Source organism: Pipistrellus kuhlii, unplaced genomic scaffold (genome assembly GCF_014108245.1).
Source record: "Pipistrellus kuhlii isolate mPipKuh1 unplaced genomic scaffold, mPipKuh1.p scaffold_m20_p_1, whole genome shotgun sequence".
NCBI classification, from domain to species: Eukaryota; Metazoa; Chordata; class Mammalia; order Chiroptera; family Vespertilionidae; genus Pipistrellus; species Pipistrellus kuhlii.
In genome coordinates, this window is record NW_023425404.1 from 59,316,216 (window position 1) to 59,339,034 (window position 22,819).

The 22,819-nt window shown below is 43.8% G+C and overlaps 1 protein-coding gene across 1 annotated transcript in view; it reads left to right on the forward strand.

Annotated features, from left to right (window-relative positions):
- RYR3 (ryanodine receptor 3) overlaps positions 1 to 22,819 on the forward strand; it is a 350,151-nt gene that overhangs the window by 188,116 nt on the left and 139,216 nt on the right. The window contains 5 exon segments of the mRNA XM_045583784.1: positions 12,024 to 12,297; positions 13,828 to 13,942; positions 15,442 to 15,571; positions 16,911 to 17,014; positions 20,148 to 20,283. Coding sequence (XP_045439740.1) covers positions 12,024 to 12,297; positions 13,828 to 13,942; positions 15,442 to 15,571; positions 16,911 to 17,014; positions 20,148 to 20,283 — 759 coding nt within the window.

Consider the following 22,819-nt stretch of genomic DNA (forward strand, 5'->3'; position numbering starts at 1 on the left):
TCTCCTCTATGAGAAGGTGGTGTTTCCCAGATAATCTGAAGGGAAACCTCAACATTTCTAGGAAACAGAAAGCAACAGTGTCCTGCACCCATGAGAATCCTGCTGGCTGGATTTGCCTAAACTAACTCCAAATCCATTGAGGATGAAAGCTGTACAATCTTATCAAAGATCATCTGAGAATGAAGAGAGGAAATCTGATAGTAGCAGCCCACTATACTGGGTTATGCTTTGTTTTCATATCCCAATTCAGCAAATTCCCTAGAAAACCATTTGCCTGCTAGTTCTAGGCCAGTATTTCCCACACACTACAGTTTAAGCAGGGTTTCCCTGAATGTAAACATGCAGCCACTGAGTTACTCCCCATAATCAGTTTATACAGAATGTATCGCATCATGTATCACAGTACCTGACACACAGTGGGTCCTAGATAAATGTTAGGTTGTTCTCTTCCCTGACAACCAGTCTAGTTTAGCCCAGCTCTGGGTCAGACTTCTGAATGACAGAACTGTGAGACTGTAAATTTCTGTTGCTTTGTCACTAAGTTTGTAGTGATTTGTCAGAGCAGCAATGAAAACCTGACATGGGTGGCAACAGCAAGAAGCGAATACTAGGTGTCAGACATCTTGCAAAGGTAAGGTTGACATATATTGGCAACCATTTAGAAATGTGAGGAAGAGGAGGGTGTTATAGATGGTCTTTATGGATCCCTTGAGGTAGGCGATTGAGTTAACAGAAGGAAAAAGCAGAGTCTGACTTTTATTTAGCTCCTTAGAAGTCACAAGATTTCTCACACCTCTCTCATTCACCTGAAGAGCCCTGTGAAGGAGATGCTTGGTGTAATGTCCTAGTATTTGGAGATGAGGAAATGGAGAATCCAATGCATTAAGCAACTCACCTCCATGGAAGGCAAGGCAGGGAGCAGAACTCATTCAGATAGCACACTGGCTCTAATCCAGTGCTTCTCGGCAGGAAATGCATAGCAGGTAGTATTCTGCGTCTGTTGAATCAGTCAGTCAGGCCTGCCCTTTGATAGCCTGTATTTTAGTGATGGAGAAGAAAGCTTGGTTGTCATGGGAGTGAAAATATATTGAGCACCTGCTTTGTTCCAGGTACTGTGCTAGATACTTCACATCCCCTCATCTGATTTTGTCTTCATGCAAACAACCGGATACAGTGGCAGCCAGGTTCCTGGTTTGTTTTTTTTGTTTGTTGTTTGTTGTTGTTGGTTTTGTTTTGTTTTGTTTTGTTTTGTTTGTGTGTGTGTGTGTGTGTGTGTGTGTGCGCACGCGCGTGTATGTGTGTGTTTTCCTCACCTGAGGATATGCCTATGTTAATTTCTAGTGAGAGGGGTTGAGGATAGGAGAAGGAGGGAGAGAGGGAAACAGGGAAAAAGAAGCATCTATCAGTTGCTTCCTGTACTGAGGATTAGACCTGGCTGAGGATTAGACCTGCAACCTAGGTGGGTGCCCTGATCAGGAATTGAAGCTTCAACCTTTTAGTGTGTGGGACCATGTTCTAACCAACTGAGATACAGCCAGGTTCCTGACCTGCACACCAGACAACTAAAGCTGAAAGAAGCCAAATAATCTGGACAAATTTCTAGCCGTAAGTAAGAAAGAGTCCAAAGCTGGAATCCTGCTCCATGTCCAGTCCCTTACCCTTTCAGAACACTGTGCAGGGGTGACTGGGAGGGGGCCTAGGGGTCAGGGGAGAGGCTAGAGAAGCCTAGATACTGAGGATGCCTGGTCCATAGCTTGCCCCATAATCAGTTTATACAGAATAGATCGTAGAAACTAAAATAAAAGCAGATCGATTATTTCCCCTGCAGAGTAAAGACAGAGACCTCAGTCCCCTGAGTCCTTTGTGGTCCCACCTCTGCTGCATGTTCATTTCAGAGACATACCTCCCAAGCCCATCAGAGACGTCATATAATCTCTCTGCTCTTTTCCCCATTGTCACCATTGATCATTTAATCGCCTAAATGTTTTTTGAAGAAGTGATCATGGGGCTGGTTGACTGCTTTCATAAACAGCAGGCTAATTATCTCCATGTGATGAATGAGACCCAGGGGGCCACAGAGGTGGACTGGCTGAATTGGTGGTTTCACTGGCAGTCTGGAGGGCTGCTCTGGCAGGGAGAGTGTGTAGCAGCTGGAGAAACAGTCCTTTTGCTTCCACACTTGTCTCCCTTGGAGGCTCTGGCCAAGGTAGGACACCACTGAGGGAGGGAAATTTAGAAACAGACTTAGCAGAAATACCCAAGTGCCACTCAACTGTCCATACCCAGCCGGCCCTGCAAGCCAAGGTCAAGGGTGGCCAGGCCAGGCCTGACTGACTGGGTAAATTGTGGGGATGATGCCAGTTGTGGATGAAGGCGGGAGGCTCCGGGTCCAGGCCTCTGTCCCCAGCCCTCACCCACTGCTGCCTCAGCAGTCTGCCTATTTACAGAAACCTTGGCTTGTTAATTAAATTGAGTGTTTCTTTGCCTAATTAAAAAGTGAAGTGAGAAGAAGTCGAATAATGACCACCATTGTTGAGGAAACTGTTCCTGCTGTGTCTTTTTCTATTCCTCTGTGGTGATTGTGAGGGTTAAAGGACAGTTCAGGTGCAGTGTTTAGCACAGAGTCTGTCTGACAGATGGGAAGCTCTTATTATAAAAAGAAATAGAGAGTTCTGGCCAGCCTGAACTTTTACCCTCATTGCCCAGCCAGTGGAGCCAATAGAGAAGGAAACACGTGTGCACATCCAAACATCAAATAGAGAGTGGATGAATGAGAGCTGGCGCTTTCTTAGATATTCAGCACCTGCTGCAGGGCCTGAGGCAGGCCCTAAACCAGCACTGCCTCTGGGGTTCTGACTGGGCAGCTAGTGGGGATCAGTGCCAGTGCCCCGTCATTGGGCCCTGGGGACATGCAGTAAATGGGCAGTTATTTCTTGTCATTCAGGAACAATGCTCTACACATTGTCTTTGCAGGCTTTTCCTTTCAGATTTTCAGAGACTTGTCACTGGTTCTCAGGGTTTCTGACAGCAGACAGCATCCTGTTCTAGTGAAATGAGACAAGCTGGTCCCTACTACATCAGGCCAGAGAGGCTTCAGAAAAGCACAGAGAGGTTAACATGATGAACTGCCAAGTCCCTTGGAGTGGATGGATTTCACTTCCTACCCTGGCCTTCTATGCTAATAAGGAGTAGATGTCTGGCCACTTTTTAACGCAGAGCAGACTTCAGCCCCGAGGAAGCTCTGGGGCATAGAGAGCAAAGGGTATGAGACCTTCCCCAGGAAACCTTCCCAATTAAATCAGCAGGCTGCTGTGCCACCTGACCCCTGACATAGGAAGGGTTCTCCCTCAGCCTTCGGTCAGGGCAGTCGTCAGAAAGGCCATCGAGTCGCCACAATTCATCTCCTCACAGAAGCAATTAGTGGTGTCTTAATAATGGCCACTCACTCTCTGTGGTCAGTACCCCTAGGATGTTCAAGTTTTTCTCAATCTCAGGTTTCACTATTAGTAAATGAAAGCTGGGTAATGTCAAGGTAGGGTCAGTTGGCATTAAAATGTGATGGTAAAATTCTGGATGCTCATTAACTTCCCAAGAAAGCCTTAGGCCTTCCTTTGCTATTTTAATAAGTTAGTACAATCCTTCTGAGAGCTCAGTGGGTCAGAGAGACAGAATACCAGAATATTAAGTCACAAGTGACTTGACTTCATAAAAGTGAATAGACACAGAGAAGTTAAACAACTTGACCAAGGCCTCACAGCCAGAGGTGGAACAAAGTCCGCAGCACTCATGTCCTGGGGTTCTAAGATCCAACCACAGTTTACAAAACAGCAAGTGGAAACAAGTAAATAATAATACCTGGGCTCCCAAACTGATGTACTAAGGCAGCTCTAACTTAAAGACATTCTAATCCTTTCTTCTTTTTTTAATATATCTTATTGATTTCAGAGAGGAAGGGAGAGGGAGAGTTAGAAACATCGATGGGAGAGAAACATCGATCAGTTGCCTCCTGCACACCCCCTGCTAGGGATGTGCCCACAACTGAGGTACATGCCCTTAACTGGAATCAAACCTGGCACCCTTGAGTCCGAAAGCTGATGCTCTATCCACTAAGCTAAACCAGTTAGGGCTAATCTTTTCTTGAGTGGAATATCCCACCAATCCAGAAATCATATAGTGAAGTAGCTATTTTTCTTTTAAAGTATCTTTCAGGCATCAAGTCTTCCTAAACAATACAATGCCTTAGAAATATTTCCATTTCGAGTTAGCCTGAACAATAATTTCAAGTGCAGTTTCTAGATCATATATTTGAAATAGTTGACTAGCTGTGACTCTCCCTAATTACATTAATTGTGAAAGTGGTGTGAGCTAGATAGAATGTTAATACTTTCATAAATGAAGCTATTTATAATCGCCAAGGAAATCACATGCACATGACTAGCTTCCCTAAGGCAATGTTTCATAGGATTTATTTTATATCTCAGCAGAAAACATGTGTTTTATTACTCATCTTTCTTTCTCTTTTCCTTTTGGAAAGAACATTATAGCTTTAAAAATAAAAAAAAATTAAAAAAACCATGAGCTGAACCACCTAGTACGCTTGACAAGTCCTCCTTGAAACAGGTAAATCAGTGGGCAAAAATCCTAGAGTTGCAGCAAAGGCTATGGAAACAATTTAATTACATTAGTGGAGTATTTAGGTGAGAGAGAGAGAGAGAGAGAGAGAGAGAGAGAGAGAGAGAGAGAGAGAGAGAGAGAGAGAGAGAGAAAGAAAGAAACTGGGCCATAAATGTATCAAGCAGTAGATTTGAGCTCTCGTCCTTACCCTCGCCTTCTCTTGAAGTCTGTCCTTTTTCAGGAGTTGTGTTTTCTATTAATATAAAAATGTTTTTAAGTCATTAAAGGGAAGCATTTCCAAGAGGAACTTAGAAAAACAACAAAAAAGTAAATCTTTTTTTTTTTTTTTTTTTTTTTTAGTTGTAACTGTTCTTAATGTATCTGCCTCTCTTTGGTTAAGAAAGAGGTTCACCCTAGCCAGTTTTGCTCAGTGGATAGAGCATCATCCTGTGGACTGATGGGTCCTGGTTTCAATTCCACAGTAGGGGACATGCAGGAAGCAGCAGATCAATAATTCTCTCTCATCATTGATATTTCTATCTTTCTCTACCTTCCTCTCTGAAATAGATACACTAACTTTCTAGCAAAGTCTTCTGGAGTGGACAATCTGGTTTCCAGTATGAATGAGAGTAAAGTCATTGCTGAAGGGTCAGCTAATGTCAGTAGCAAAGGTTTAGGATTAAGTGTCCATCCAGGCAGTAGTGTGCCTTTCTCTGTGTGCCCCATTTCATTGCACTATCTGCAGAACAGGCTGAAGAAGGCCACGCAGCCTCTGTGTGCAAGGTACCTGGCTCCTCCCTTGCTCTGAAGATGGCTGATCTTAAACCCAAATAGAAGAGGGAAGCATTTAGGGCCCCTCATGCTGGTGGAAAACCCTGTAGTGATGAATGAATAATGACTGGGGCCCTTGCTGACTGCCAGAATTCAGCTTTTAAAATAATGATTCTTTAATCCTCTCTTTATTTCTCATTGTGAGATATCTCACTCTTCTTATGTTCTCACTCTTCTTATGTTCACATTTACCCTACCTCCCCTCCAGAAACAAACACAGGAAGCTTCCTAAGCTTTTGCTCTCGAGGCTCCTGTCTCAGTTACTTAACTGGAGACACACAGCCTCATGGAACAGTTTCCTCTCAGTGGAGGGAAAGCGTTCCCTTTCAGCCATGGCTGTCCGTCAGCAGAGACCTTGTTATATAGATCAGTGGTTCCTAAATCTTTTGATCTCAAGAACCCTTTACATGCTTAAAATTTTTCAAAGACATCCTAAAGATTTTGCTTATGTGGATTGTACCTATCAATATTACTGAATCTGAATTTAAAACAGAAATTTTTAAACAAGTGTTAATTCATTTAAAAAATAATAAAATAAAATAAACACATTATCCTATATAATAAAAGCCTAGGTGACGTCACGCCATTATATGACATCATCACAAGATGGCCAGCAGGGGAGGGCAGTTGGGAGTGAACAGGCCAGCAGGGGAAGGTAGTTGGGTGCGACCAGGCCTGCAGGAGAGGGGAGTTGGGGGCAACCAGACCAGCAAGGGAGGGCAGTTAGTGGCAACCAGGCTGGCAGGAAAGGGCAGTTGGGGGCCACCAGGTCTTCAGAGGAGGGCACTTGGGGTCCATCAGGCCAGCAGGGAAGGACAGTTGGGAGGAACGAGGCTGGCAGGGGAGGGTAATTAGGTTTGACCAGGCTGGCAGGGGAGGGCAATTTGGGGGGAACCAGGTCTGCAGGGAAGGGCAGTTAGGGGCCATCAGGCCTGCAGGGGAGAGCAGTTTTGGGGGAACCAGGTCTGCAGGGGAGGGCAGTTAGGGGCCACCAGGCCAGCAGAGGAGGGCAGTTGGGGGCCATCAGGCCAGCAGGGAAGGACAGTTGGCATGATCAGGTGAGCATGGGGGCAGTTAGGAGTCAATCAGGCTGGCAGGGGAATAGTTAAGAGGCGATCAGGCTGGCAGGTAAAGTGGTTAGGGGAAATCAGGCAGGCAGGCAAGCAATTAGGATCCAGCAGTCCCAGATTGTGAGAGGGATGTCCAATTGTCAGTTTAAGCAGTCAGACATCCCCCAAGGGGTCCCAGATTGGAGAGGGTGCAGTCTGGGCTAAGGGACACCCTCCCTCCCATGCACAAATTTTGTGCACCAGGCCTCTAGTGTTTTATAAAAACAACTAAAACTTTTACTACAAAAACAATAAGAAGAGTGACATTGGTTTGCATTTTTATATGTCTCTTTTATATGTCTCATAGAAGATAGTTGGGTTCTTATACCTGATAAAAGAGTAGGAAGAAAATCTACCTCAAACAGATACATCATTAGAAAAGGGAATGTTTTAATAGCTTGTTTAGGTAATTGTGGAAATTCTCCTTTAATACTATAGAAAAACTCAACAGGTATAATCTCTCCCTTTCACCTTTGTCCAAAACTGTCTTATATATCCAATGTTGCCTCACTGTCTTTGGACTTTTTATGGAATTATCATGCCTATGTGAATTCCCCATGCGAATGTATTAAACTTTGATTTTCTCCTCTTTAAAAATTAAACTCAACAAGTAGGAGTTTCTCAAAAGTTAATTGCCATGTGGAATCTAAAGTTACATTAAATAAAGTCTTCTACTTGGTTACATGAAAATGCATTGATGTGTCTTGCATGTTGAATGGATCTTCTACCCATGAATGATTTTGTAGGTAACATGATGCATTGTTCATTGGGGAATTATTGGTTCACCAAGTTATGCAAAGCTTCCAAATGTCAACATATTTATATTATGAAATGTTTTTAAATTATATTTGTTAATAACAATTTACTAAGAAAAGTATTTTAAGTTTTGGGAAACTGTCAAGGTCACAATGGCAGATAAACTTTTTCCAAAATTCTAGTTTTCACTTGAAAACTCAAGTTATATCAGAGAAACAGACACTGTCACTGGTTTTTCCGTGATGTGATAGACTCATTTCTTTCATTTTTAAGAAAGTTATATTTCATGAAGCAAGCAGCTAGTTTTCCTTGCAGTTCAATCACACAAGTTCTTTTCCTCAAGGAAACCACTGCCATTTGACATGGAGAAGTGCTTCAACATACTTCCTCCTATTTTGTTATAATGGAGTATTAAAAAGATGTATACTAGCTGGCACCAGTTTGGCTCAGTGGATAGAGTGTTGGCCTGCGGACTGAAAGGTCCCGGGTTCGATTCCCGTCAAGGGCATGTTCGTTGGTTGCAGGCACATCCCCAGTGGGGGGTGTGCAAGAGGCAGCTGGCCGATGATTCTCTCTCATCAACGTTTCTAACTCTCTATCCCTCTCTCTTCCTCTCTGTGAAAAATCAATAAAATATATATATTTTTTAAAATAAAAATAAAAAGATGTATACTCAAAAGTTTATTATTAATAAAATTGATAATTATTTATATCTTATTGAGGACATTCTTAAGAGAAACTGGGCATTTTCCTGGGGATGTGACAGTAAAGATAAGAGTTTGGTGCCACTGACTTGATTCATGCTAAGATACCAGCAGTTTTACCCACCATTGCTTTTGCATCATCAGAACAGCTATCAGCACAATGAAAAAAGCAAATAATGCCTTTGAATTATTATGGAAGTATATTTGGCCTTACAAGCTGCCTAAAGGATCTTGTTTACCTCAAGGGTCTGTGGATCACAATTTTTATCACTGCTGTTTAGATAGCGGTTAACCTATATAAAGCTCACAATATGTGCCTGGCATGGTTATAAGCATTAACTATTTTAATTCTCAAATGTGCAGATACATGGAGAGCCTACTAGCTTCTGATATTGATGCTGTTTTGCCACTGGATCTTGGGAGCTAATTAAAATCTGAGGAATTTTCAGTAGCATTATTGCCAGTGGTGTAGAATTCCATTTTCAGTTTCAGAGGGTTTTAGACCCTTAGATATTCATTGATTCAACCTAGGCTTGCTTGGTAGGTGCTAGGTCTCTAGCATGTGTCAGGCCACAACATACATTGCTTTTCAGGGGTCTTGGGAATGTTTCCTTACAACACACATACACACATACACATACACACCCACCCACACACACTTTTCTTCCTATTTCTTTCTTTAATATTCTTTCTCACACTTTCTGGAAAGTGTGAGAAAGAATATTAGTCTCACATCTGGAAAGCCTGACCAACAAGAATAGCCTTCAGTGTCATGCCTTCAATGAATTACCTCTGCCAATCAATAACACAACAGTGATGAGTCTTGCTTTTTCTATTGTGACCTTGAGGTCACATTATGTTTTTAACTGAGCTTTGTTCCCACTCATATTTCTTTATCCCATTCTCTTATTCTTACCTTGAAGGACAAAGAACCCATGGGTGATCCCTTCTCCATCTTTTCAGGCAAAGGGCTATTTCCTTTCTCATTTGCCCTCAAGTGAGATATTTTGCCATAAATGTTCCATATTCTGGACTATACATATTGATTTGGATTTTTAAGGCATTGTGAGTCTAAGAGCTCACCCAAATCCTGAATTAATCTGAAAGCCAGTTTGAGTAAAAGCTAGTATTTACTTAGTTTCATTTTAACTCTAAATGCCCTGTTGAAAAGAGGATGGACCTAGATTGATTGACAGTTCTGATTGTTGTTTCTCAAGTGTGGCAGGGACTGTGATGATGTGTATTATCTCTGCAGAGAATTTGCTTGTTAGTGCGGAGACGATAATTCTTTCAGCCCAAAATGTAGGCTAAAAGGAGAATTATACTTACAGGACTGAGAAAACTTAAGTTGGGTCCAAGAGTGTCTATGTTTTTGTCTCGCATTCATTCCTTACTGTAAATAGTACCTAGGAGAAAGGAACTTCTACATTTGGCTACTGAGGAAATAAGGTTATGAGAGGAGCCCAGTCCAGCCCATAAATAACTTTTCCCCCCAGGGGGTTCAGATATCATCTAACCTAACAGCTATTAGTCAGCAATCCCTGCCTAGTGAGATCTCTTAGGAACATCTTTTAACTGTACTCTCTGCCTTCAGTATCCATTTTTTAAGTTTTTCAGCTTATGTTTCCCATTTGAGCCTAAAATACCTACAGTGTTGATAGACACAGTGGTAAGTTAAATTAATCTTTTACATCTAGATCTCTTCTGGAGCTCTATTTTTATATCCTTCTGATGAACCAAGATTGGATGTAGATCAGACACCTGCCATATATAGTATATGGAGGTAGAAAACTAGACTATTAGAAATGGCACAGGCAATGAAGCATCCGTCTAAGTTTATCCTCAGTCCTTTCACTGATAGACTGCCTGACCTTCATTGTTCCCTGAGCTCTACCTTTATTCCAAGCTCTGAATTCAGGCTGTTGATGCCATTCACATCTTGCAGAAATATGATAGGCAGAGCCAGACTTAGATTGAATTATGATTTAAAAGCAGAATTTCTCACCTCTGTCATGGCACTCTGTGGAAGTATGTCTGGCATGAGGAGGGGTGAGCAGTGCCTACCCAGCCATTCTGGTAGGGGCCCTTCTGCTCTCTCCTCCTGCTCAGTTCTCCCTCACCCTTCTGATCATCCTCCCACACCAATGTTGATCAGCACTTTTCAGGGCCATTTAGTCCAACCTCTGAAGATCCCACAGCTGATTTGAGTCCTACTTCAGCAATTTTTCCTTGTACAACCAGTGGTATTTCTGGGCACTGGTATGAGCCATAAGAAATTCCAAATTCAAAGTCTACTGGTCTTTCTCTCTTGGAGCTTGTAAAAGTAGTCCACGATGCAATGCCCACTGACTACTGCTGAGATCTGGGCAGCACAGTGCAGGATGTGATGGTCCAAATGCAAAGCCTTTAGGCCTGACAGAGTATTCTTATCCATTTTGTTCTATTTTCCAGTGTATCTATATGTTTATATCATCCCTTACAATTCTTGAATCAATGGCATGGCCTAATCAGTTGTGGTGTGTGGTATTTTTTGTATATGTGAAGGTAGTGCCTATGGTGGAGAAATTCCAGTGCTTAATATTGCTTTACTCTAAAGAGGCAAAACCAACATCTTCTTCTCTTGCCTTAATCCACCAGAACTTATCACTCCCCGCTCTACCCCATGGCACTTGCACATGCCCCATTTTAGTATTTATTACATGATGATATCTATATATAAAAAGCCTAAACTTTTGGCTGACTGGCCAGTAGCTATGATGTGCACTGACACTAGGGAACAGATGCTCAATGCAGGAGCAGAAACCACAGGCATGGAAACATGGAACAGACTGATGAATCTCAGAGGGAAGAGAGGAGGGGGGAAGGGGGAGGGCAGTAAGAGATTAACCAAAGATCTTATATGCATACTAGAGGCCATCAGCCTGGCCTGCAGGAATCAGGCCAAAACTGCCTCTCTAACATCCTCCGAGGGGTCCTGGATTGCGAGAGGACACAGGCCAGGCTGAGGGACCCCACTGGTGCATGAATTTGTGCACTGGGCCTCTAGTAAAAAATAAAGATAAAATTTGATTTTTATAAAATTAAAATGTAGCCGAAACCAGTTTGGCTCAGTGGATAGAGCGTCAGCCTATGGGAGCAAAAATTAATATAAGACACTGTCTTATTTTCGGGGGAAAAGGGTAGCTAGTGAGGTTGAGCATCTTTTCATATATCTGTTGACGATTTGTATGTCTTCTTGGGAGAAATGTTTGTTCAGGTCCTTTGCCCATTTTTAATTGTATTGTTTGTTTTTTGGTGATAGGTTGTATGAATCTTTTATATTTTGGATATTAACCCCTTGTCAGAGCTGTTGTTTGCAAATATCTTCTCCCATTGGATTGGTTGCCTTTTAATTTTGTTGATGGTTTCTTTTCCTATGCAGAAGCTTTTTAATTATATATATAGTCCCATTCATTTTTTTGCCTTTATTTCCCTTGCCTTTGAGCTCAAATTCATAAAATTCTCTCTAAGAAAAAGTTCTATAAATTTAGTACCTGTGTAATTTATTGTTTTAGATCTGATTTTTAGGTCTTTGATCCATTTTGAGATAATTTTTGTATATGGGGACAAATAATAGTTTAGTTTCATTTTTTTGCATGTGGCTTTACAATTTTCTCAGCATCATTTATTAAAGAGGATTTCTTTTCTCCATTGTATGTTTTTGGCTCCTTTGTCAAATATTATTTGTCCATATACACATAGGTTTATTTCTGGGCTTTGTTCCATTGGTCTGTGTGTCTATTTTTCTGCCAATACCATGCTGTTTTGATTATAGTCACTTTGTAGTGTAATTTAAAGTAAGGTAGTATGATACCTCCGGCTTTGTTCTAAAAAAATTAAAATAAATTTAAAAAATTGTTAACCTTGATCAGCTGATGATCTGTCTTATGCTTGAATAAAATAGCTAAGGTACACAGCTCTCCCTGAGCTGAGTTGGCCACAGTACTGGTCCTTTCTATTGTCCTTCTAGCGACACTGAAGGAACTCATCTCACAGACAATGATCCGCTGGGCCCAGGAGGACCAGATCCAGGATGCAGACCTAATCCGTATGATGTTCAATCTCCTCCGGAGGCAGTACGACAGCATCGGGGAGTTGCTGCAGGCCCTGAGGAAGACCTACACCATCAGCCAGGCCTCCGTGAGTGACACCATCCACCTGCTGGCTGCCCTGGGCCAGATTCGCTGCCTCCTCAGTGTCAGAATGGGCAAGGAAGAGGAGCTGCTCATGATCAATGGGCTGGGGTAGGTCATTCATGGTGAAGTGCAAGTCTCCGAAGAACAACACTTGGGAAAAGTAGTTTACCTTGCTGTTCGGGTGCTCCAGAGTCAAATCATATACCATCTCTGTGTGCCCCTCCTGCAGGCACCCCTGTGGGATTACATCCTTGCCACAGCAGTCACCTTTCATAACCTGACAGACCAGGCTACCTGCCAATCAGAGTGAAGGGACATTGCCAGAAGAAGTGAAGAGGAGTCTTGGAGAAAAACAATTATGTAGCTCAAATCTGATGCAAATAGTCTCAGGAAAGCACTGAAAAAAATTTAGAGGAAGGGACAATGTTCAACCCAATAAGAGAGACACCTTTTGAGCCTATCTGCTTGTGACTAGAAAAGTTCTGGGACTTCCCTCTGAAACATTACTATCTACACCTTTCTTTCTCGGGGTTATCCTAGAGTGTCATTTTTGTCAATTCTGCGATACCTTTTCCCATAACAATAGCTTGTGTCTCATCCTTAGAAGCCGTGTTGTCAAAAGGATAGCATTTTAGACATTAAAAAGACCTCCTTTACTTGGGTATCATAGCACGCCCATTTTGCAGGTGAAAAAATGAAGGCCTAAATAGGTTCACTGACCAGCTCACAGTTTCACTTTATTTAAATCAAGAACTAGAACTGCAGCCTTCCCGCTGTTGACTGTCCCATCCCACCACCCTTGAGCCTCTATCACCAGGGCCCTGGGCAGAGACTGTGAGGATATCAGATGGGGTGTGGGTATGCGTGCATTCCTCATGCTCATTTCCAAAGAAGAGTCATCCAGTAGAAATGAAAAGACTTTATGGAAAGATAGAAAAGCTACCGAATCAGCCTTTCCCTCAGCCCTTGCAGAAGACATAGCAGCAATAAAAGCTGCTGGTGTCTTCTCTTAGAGGCTGCAGCACTGGCAAGGGATGGGTAACCTCTGCCAGACATCACACAGCCAAGTCACCAGCTGCTCCGGCTCTCAGATTTTCCTGCAGCTTTATTTTGTGAATTTTTGTTAAATTACTTAAAAACATAATTCCTTTTGCATTTTTTTGTTGATAATTTACATTGGATGCTAAGGACCGCTGTCCTCGTTGTTATCTAATACAAATTGCCCTGAGAAAAGGGGTACAGCCCTATGGTTAAGAAAACTGAAGTACATAGAGACATAGACATAAGAACAACAGTAGGGAAAAAAGTACTTGGAGGGAGGGAAATTCAGTGATGTAGGCTGCCAAAAAAGTATTATAAGTACAAAGACCAAGGAGCTTACTATGTCATTAGAAGGAAATGTTTCAAAGAGAGAAAGCAAGTCCTTACTAGAGATAAGAGCAAAGACTATTCCTAACAGTTAAAAACACACCCCACACATGTTCCCACTGACCTAGTGCCTTCTTACTATATTTTCAGCCTGTCCCATTTACCCTGTTTCACCATTAGTGTGTGTATGTGCATGTGTGTCCTCATCCCTGAATTTCCGTGGCATTGAAGTAAGCACGAGCTGACATCTCTCTCTGGTCCTTACCCTAGAGACATAATGAACAACAAGGTGTTCTACCAGCACCCCAACCTCATGCGCGTCCTCGGCATGCACGAGACGGTAATGGAGGTGATGGTGAACGTGCTGGGTGCAGAGAAATCTCAGGTAATGCCAGAACTCGATTCCTGGGCGGGGACACAGGAGGCGACCTGCTTGCAGGCACATGGCTGGAGCCCATTGATTCAGCTATTCTTCTCAGGGAGAGGGAGGGGCGTACACAGTGCCAGGAAGGAGCCCACAGCTGGATGATGCTGCTCAGTGGCCTCCAGCCAGAGTGAGAGCTTCAGCCTCAGAAGCTCAGGTATTTTTCTCACTGTTCCACTAGCTTTCAGCTGCTCTATGTGCAGCCCTGCCTTTTCCCAGCTGGAATTCCTCTTGGTCCACTTAGGAGCCTGGTGTGTCTTGTGCTGTGTCAGCAGGTGGCTGTTTTAAAGGAGAATAAGATCTCAGTAACGATCCTGGCAGCATCCCCTTGGGAGTGTGCGGGTTTCCTCTGTGAGCCACGCTCCTGAGGATGTCCTGACCAGTCCCCATAAGGTACCTGCTGTCAGGGGGAGATCCTGCTGGCAAGGAGGAAGGAGGGAACAGGGCCCAACTTGTCTGGGGTCCTCCTCAGAGTCAAATAGCTTCTGAAAGCAGAAGGTGGGGTATGTTTTCAAAAATAGGCTGGAAGTTTTAGAAAGCTGGGGTCCTAGGAAAGCGGTCTCTCGAGTATGGAGAGGCAGGATGTGACAGAAGAACAGATGCCAAGCTCACTTGCTCCCATCTGCACTCTTGGGAAAGTAGATTCTCTCCAGAAGATTCCTGAGCAAAGGTTCGGCGCCTGAGCAGGTGTCAGAACATTACTTCTTTGAGCACCTCCATGTTTCTAATGGGGGAAGTGAGGGTTTCCTAGGATCCTGAGTAAGATTAACTCTCTGACACCATTTACTGAGCACTACTGGATCAAAACTAAGACAAGGCCAGGCCCTGGAGATGCTAATTACTTTGATCAGCAGAGAAGCCAAACACAGTCAACAGTAAGAGAAGATGGCATCTCAGTGCTCAGTTGGGTGAACCCAGTTACAAGGGCTGTAGGAACGCATAGGAGAGAAGGACAGCACTGGTTGGGGAAGGCTCACAGACTGAGAAGGGGATGCCTTGAGGCTTCCACAACTGGAGGGCCAGCCTTTACCCAGAGGACTCGGGTTTGACCTAGCGCTGGGCCTCATGTGTCTATGACCACCCATCTCCCTCCTGAACTTTCCCATCACAGTCCTGTCTGCCCCCTTCCTAGTTAGAAACAATCATCTGCTGTGGGGTCGTGCAATTCCACGTGGCATCTGAGCATGACTGTGATTCTTGTTTGATGTCTGTTTCCTTTGAGAAAGATATTTCAGGAGCTATAACTAGCTGTCAGTATTTTTGGAAGCCTCTCCTTAGGTGTATACTCTCTTGTCTCTCCTATGAATAAGTCTTGGCACAAGCTGGAAGTAAGGAGAAAACTTATTTTCCCAAACTGTTCACAGCTTGCCAGACTTCAACCTAGGACTCCTTGAAGTCAGACTTTCCAGAAAGACCTCATGATAGATTCTTTTCCTGACACTTCCTACTTCTCCCGACAGATCGCTTTTCCAAAGATGGTGGCTAGCTGTTGCCGCTTCCTTTGCTATTTCTGTCGAATTAGCCGGCAGAATCAGAAGGCCATGTTTGAGCACCTGAGTTACCTGCTGGAGAATAGCAGTGTTGGCCTAGGTATGTCACGTTCTAACTTCCACATTGGGGCTCAGAGGTGGCACTCCCCCTGCTGATCACTTACTCAGGAGGTGAAAGGAAAGAAGCAACATGCATTCTGTAGGATTATTTTTAATATTTTTTATTGATATTAGAGAGGAGAGGGAGAAAGAGAGATAGAAATGTCAATGATGAGAGTGAATCATTGATTAGCTGCATCTTGCATGCCCCACACTGGGGATCAAGCCTGCAATCTGGGCATGTGCCCTGATCAAGAATCGAACCGTGACTTCCTGGTTCATAGGTTGATGCTCAATCACTGAGCAATACCAGCCAGGCTTTGTGGGATTTTTTAATAGGAAAAGGACCCCTACCTGGTCTAAAAACAAGTGAAATAATGAGTCCATGTCTCTGTTCTCCATTGAGTAGGGATGTTGCTCCCAGCCAGCACTGGTGACAGGTTTGTGGGCATAGTCATACAGTTTTACCTCCTCTCTCTTGGGACCAGGTTTATAAAATACTGCCTGAAATTGCAGATATAATCTGGGACATAGCTCCTCCCGGCCCACTGAGTGGACCATGGAGCAGTGCTAATGAGACCAAGGTCATGGATGCAGTCCCTTCCTGGCAGCCTGGCTGTAGGCGGCATGTGTTATTAGCATGGCTATTAGCCAACCAGCCAGTGCTTTCTGTAGCTGCAAGGTGAATAAACACTGTGAACCCACCACCACCACAAGAAAAGCAGCATGAAGCACGTGCCTCACTCAGTGTTCTGTATGTAAACCAAGTGGCGCAGACACACACATCCGTGCACGTGAAATCTGAAATTTCAGGCTTCTAATTTGTCAGCTGCAAGCTCAGGCTACCGACCTTTTTGTAAAAAGCCACCCAAAGGTTTTCTTAATTCTGGCCTAAGAACCAGACAATGAAAAACCAGACAACATTGGTGACCTGATAACTATATGAGCAAATGCTGTTTGAGGCTATTTTTAAATTCTTGGCGGTGGCTCCAGAAATGGCCAAGTCACTTGAGCTTAGTTGTGGGGTGATCATCAAATGGAAGTTTCACGCTAGAAAAGCACTTGAAAATAGAAAAGCACTTGAAAATACGTGGTCCCAGATGATCCTGTGAACTGATTTTTCAGCTTAATCTGTACTCAATCAGTTTTGGGAGGGCGGGGTTATAAGGAGAGGGAGGTCGGAAGAAAATATAACTGTTCTTAAATTGGGCAAGAGAATAGTGATCTGAGCCAGGTTTAGGGTTTGCTGTCCTCTGCTGGCCAGTTGTGTGCATTGCAATCTCAGCTCAGCAAAGGGTGTTCTCTTGGTCCCTTTTTCTCTTTCTTTCCTCCTTCCTCAGCCTCCCCGTCGATGAGGGGATCCACGCCGCTAGATGTGGCCGCTTCCTCCGTGATGGACAACAACGAGTTAGCACTGGGCTTAGAGGAACCAGACCTCGAAAAGGTACCGGCCCTGGGGAGGCACTGTGCTTGCTCTTTTCTGTGTACAGCGCAGCCAAGCCAAGCAGCTGCAGACCAAAGGCTCAGTAGTTCCATTATAACCTCCTTCACCCTCAGTGAAAAGGGATGGAATGTGAGTAGCTGGCAGCACATGATAGTTCGGAGCAGAGTGTTTCCCGTGGGCAGAGATTGCCAACCTCCTCATAGGCACAGTATATGGACAGTTGTGTACATGAGGCCCAACTTCACGGGTCCACATGGAACCCTACCAGGCACCTGTGGTTTCTGATCAAGTTCTGGGTCCTCAAGTTTATACTCACATTCCAGAAAGACATGATAGAAAACTGTATAATCAGCATAAAGGAAACAAATGCTATGCATGACCTGTCCATGTACAAATAAGACAGAACTGAGCTGCCCATGCTGGGACCATAAACTGCACCTCTGGTGGTGGTGGCCAGGGCGGACTCACCCAACCTCTCCCCACCCCACTCTGGGACTGCTTCCTTGACCGGGCAGCTAACAAGAGTCACAGTGTGTTCTCTGAGTGTGGGGAAGTGCATCCTAGTGAGTGGGGACAAATCAGAGGTCATCCCCTGAGGGGTGAATTTGGGAGCATATGTCAGAGCAGCTCCTACCCCACTCCCCACCCCCCCACCCCTCCATACACCCCCCCCACTCTCTCACCTCCTCCACCCCCCCCCCACCCTCGGCTAGGGGATCAGGACGGAGACTCAGCAAGTGGTGAGCTAAGGGGTGAATAGGAGCTAATCACCTAAGTGCCAGGAGTGTCTGAGGTTCAGAGAGGAGAGCATGGGGTGCCTGGGCATTGGGGAGCTGTCTATGACAAGAGCACAGAGTACATGGTGGGAGTGAGAGATCAGGATGATGAAGGAATTGGACTTTGTGCTACCATCACAATTAATAACAGAAGCGTATGCCCTACAGAACCCCACTCTGAATTACCTCACGTGAGCCTTGGAACACGCTGTCTCATTATTGCCCCCAGTGACAGGAGAGGAAACTGAGGCAGAGAGAGATTAGGTAGCATCTTCAAAGTCGTGGGGCTTGTAAGTGTTGTCAGGGCCAGGCTTCAAAAGTATCTGGGCCCAGGGGCCATGCTCTAGTGTAGGGGTGTCGAACTCAATCAGAGAAGGGGCCAAAATCTAAAATCCAGCCTAAATTGCGGGCCAAATGGTTTACTGAACAGTCATAAACTGTCATTGTGATGGAAACGCAGCGGAGTGCAGTGATGACAGCGCAGTGCGGGCCACATTGCAAGGCCTGGCGGGACGGATTTGGCCCGCGGGCATTGTGTTTGACACATGTGCTCTAGTGAAATGGCAGGGCCTCACTTCAGAGCCAGGAGGAATGGAACCACGGGAGGTCTTCAAGCAGAGGAGCAGCACCACATGATTTGCATTTTAGCACAGCCTGATTTCAATAAGAGGAAGTGATTAGAACAGAAATAAGATAACCCTATATACACACACATTCCAATGCTGTGCACAGTGCCACATACATCCACAGTCTCTGCCTCTGATGGGACAGACTTAACTCGAACTCTGTTATTCTTACATTTAAACAGTAACATATAGCAATGTTTTAGGTGGTGAGGTGAAAACTGGCACCTGTATAAAAAGGTAGCTAATGGTTCTCTTACAGTCAGACAGAGCTACAAGGTGTAGTGCTCAGTTCCCCTCCTCAGCCATCTTTTCAAATGACACTGCTCAATAAAGACCCCAAGCCTCTCTTGAAAGGTGCAGATATAATCAGTGGAGGCCAGGGGGCTGGGAGAGGGGAGAAGCAGGGACTTAGGAAAATCTGCAAAGGGGATGATGAGGTGTGCCGCCCCCTTTCAAGTGGTTCCAGCAGCTTAGCACAGTGCACAGACTTTGTTTAGACAACTGTCAGGAAATTTCCCAAGCTTGCTCCTGGGAGAGATGGAGAAAGGGCCAATAAATGCTGCAATTCCTTCCTTCCTTTTGAACACAGCAGAAATTATGTCCCTTAAAACTGAACTACAGCATCAACAAGAACACACACACAAACACATATACACACACACACAATCACTTATTTTAGGGGCCAATGAAGTCGCCCCTAATATTGAAAACTCTGCCTAATTCCTGCCTTGATTGATGTTTTTCCTGACATTTTAAAGGCCAAATCAATTCTATACTCTAAACAGAATAGTTTCTTTATTGGTTTAAAAAGGACGATAGTTTCTTACTGGGTTTTGACTTTGATTCATTATTCTTGCAAACTGAGTTCAAGTATTTGACATCAGCAAATATGTTATTCACTTGACAAACATTTATTGAGCACCTAATATGCACCAGACCCTGGGGATTTTTACTTTGTAATAAATTTGTCCGGGTGACATTGGTTAAAGACTGTGGAGGTTAAAAAATGAAAAAGACACCATTCCTGACTAGGAGGATTTTGCAGTCCCATGGATTTTCCTCTTCTCCCTGTATACATAAAATATCCAAGGTTATATTAGAATAACAACTGAATGTCAAGAAAAATGTCTATTTGCCAGGCTTTTGCTTGACACCTTCTAAAATTGGGCAGGTTCTAATATTTTACATGATCACAGAGCTGAGATCTTTTGGTGTCTGGAAGCAAAAGGAACACTACTAGTCCTAATCTATCACTGGCTGCAGCCTCTCTACTCCAACCTTCATTTCTTGGCTTTTCCCTTGGGAAACTGTTGTTGATGCAGAACTTGATTAGTTAAAGGTCCACTGAGAGTCGACCAGTGACTGGATATTTGGTCATGAGATACTATGGCCAAGTGTACCTGGCCAGCCTAGATCCACCGCTGTCTCCCCAGGTGTGCCCTAGGTAGGCCTATTTTTAAAAGGCAGCTCCCTCGTGCCAGGACAGGGAAAACCAGGGAGTGGATAGCACATGGTGTTCTCAGACACGAGGGTGATCATCAGTCATTTGATTACTTGGAAACAAAAATGAATTGGAGGTTCTGGCTTCAGATCTACTAAATTACTTGCTTTAAAAGTGTTGGGTCCTCTCTAGCTTTTAGGGAAATGAAAGCCTTCCAGTCCCAGAATTGCACAGTACTTAAGCTATTTTGTAAAAATCTTGGGCACTTACTTTTGTACTGTTCTTGGCAGGTGGTGACTTACTTGGCAGGCTGTGGCCTCCAGAGCTGCCCCATGCTGCTGGCCAAAGGATACCCTGACGTCGGGTGGAACCCCATTGAAGGGGAGCGGTACCTGTCCTTCCTGAGGTTTGCCGTCTTCGTGAACAGTGAGTCCCAAGGGTTCTATGCCTTTTAGACCAATGATGGCGCAGTTGTGGGTAAATATGGGAAAAGAAGATCCTTTGTGTTGCTTCCTATTTATAAAGATGATAGATACCTACAGACAGATGGTAGATGGTGGAAAGATATTAGAGAAAATTAGGCCAGACGAGGACTAAGAGAAGCATCCAGTGGACTGAGTACTCAGTTCTAGTGCCAGATGCAGCAAGAAACTTACTCTGTGGGCTTGGGCTTATCAGCTCTCTGTATCTCTTCTCCTATCAATAAAAGAGGGACTTATTAATATCTTCATCTTACTTTACTAGTTCACAGAGTTAAATGCAGAGATGCCTCCAGATCCTTAAACTATTAGATGTATGGATGGATGGATGGATGGATGGATGGATGGATGGATGGAATGATAGCTAATGAATAAATTAACAATGGAAATCAAAAATAACTAAATAACTATAAAAGGTACTTAACTCCATAGAGAAACAAATTGCTTTAGCAATACTAAATATTATTCTTCTTAGTGCAAGTCACCTCCCATATTTAGTGAATTCCAAGTCTACAAAAATTTTGTACTGCCGAAACCAGTTTGGCTCAGTGGATAGAGCGTCAGCCTGCGGACTGAAAGGTCCCATGTTCAATTCTGGTCAAGGGCATGTATCTTGGTTGTGGGCACATCCCCAGTAGTGGGTGTGCAAGAGGCAGCTGATCAATGATTCTCTCTCATCAATGTTTCTGGCTCTCTCTTCCTCTCTGTAAAAAATCAATAAAATATATTTTTTTAAAATGTGTACTTGCCCTAGCCTATAATGTGCTGAGTATTGTATAAAATAAGTGGACTGCTTTCTTGAAAATATACCTTCTATTTCAAGATGATTCTGTTATAATACTCATTCACTTGTTTTAACATTATAGTTATGATCATTCTTCCTTCTCTCAGTTTTGTCTTGCAGGCTAATAAATCCAGCTGGGCTGATTAAGTGATTTAAAAAAGCAATTGCAGCTAATAAGCAATCATAAGAGTTGTTTTAAGTATAATAATTTACCTCAAAATATATTGACATGATAGGACCTTTAACTAGAGGCCCAGTGCATGAATTCATGCACAGGTGGGGTCTGGCTGGCCCATCTTGATGGGGGCCAATCAGGGCTAGGATGGCAGGGAAGAGGGGATGTGGGAGGTTGGCTGGCCCTGCATCTAATGGAGGAAGGGGTGATATGAGGTGGAGCCAGCTGGGATTTGGGGGAGAGGGGGTGGCACGGGCTGTTGGAGCACCGATCAGGCCAGTTGGCCACTGCAGTGTACATCATAGCAACCGGTCATTCTGGTCATTCCAGTTGCTTGGCTTTTATATGTATAGATGTTATTTTCTCATTTCTCTTCACCCCTATCCCATGTGCTTACCTTCCTACACTGTAATATAATCTATTCTTAACATTTGAATGATTTCTATTTGCCTAGTTTTCCCTTTTTCTGCTTGGGTCACAGATTTTGAGATGTTTGCATTTTGTTCCTCTGGATCTCATCCAGCCTAGTTCTTAATCACCTGTATTTGCTTCTGTCTGTTCCCTATCTGTTCATCACCAGAATTGCTGAATTCCATTTTCTCTGGGACTAGTTTCAGAATAGCCTCTATGTCTGTTCTACTTCCTATCCAAGTGGTCACATGCCCAAAATTAATGCAGTTACTGCAGTAATAAAGAGAATTTTCTTAAAGTACATTTTGAGGATGCATAACGCTCATCAAATTATGTAAAAAGACAGGACCAATTTATTCATCTTGGCCACCTTTGCAGTCAAGATCAAGAACTTTATTGACTCATTTAGTGGGACTGTCTGTATAGGTTAAGAAGGCAAAGGAATCCATTGGCTATGTTCCCTTCTGGATTTCTTCTACTGGTTACATAAACTCCAGACCAAAATGTCAGTCTGTCTCCTTTGCTAGTAAGTTGTTTTATGCCCTTAGAGACGACAGTGCCATTTCATAATGCAGCTAGCTCTAGCAAGTTGGTCAGTCAGTAGGAAGACACGTGCAATTTGCTTTTCATGTTTATTATGTCTCTGTAATACTAAGACACATTTGATTTGAGCAAAGAATTTTAGCATCTGCTTTCAAAGAATTTTCAGTGGAGTAAGGCAGAGACAGAGGGCTGGAAGGCTTCCTGAGAGGTAACTCCCTTCTTCTTGAGAAGATCATAAGAGGCCTCATGAAGGTGGTGATGTTACAGATGAGCTTTAAAGGGATCAAATGTCTAGGGACAGAGATGTAGGAAAGATGATCCAGCTGGGGATGAGCATGAACAGTGACTGGAAGGTTAAAGCATGCTATGCTCAGGAAACACAGTGACCTATTAGTCTAGAGTAGGGGTGTCGAACTCAATCAGAGAAGGGGCCAAAATCTAAAATCCAGCCTAAATCGCGGGCCGAATGGTTTACTGAACAGTCATAAACTGTCATTGTGATGGAAACGCAGCGGAGTGCAGTGATGACAGCGCGGTGCGGGCCACATTGCAAGGCCTGGCGGGACGGAT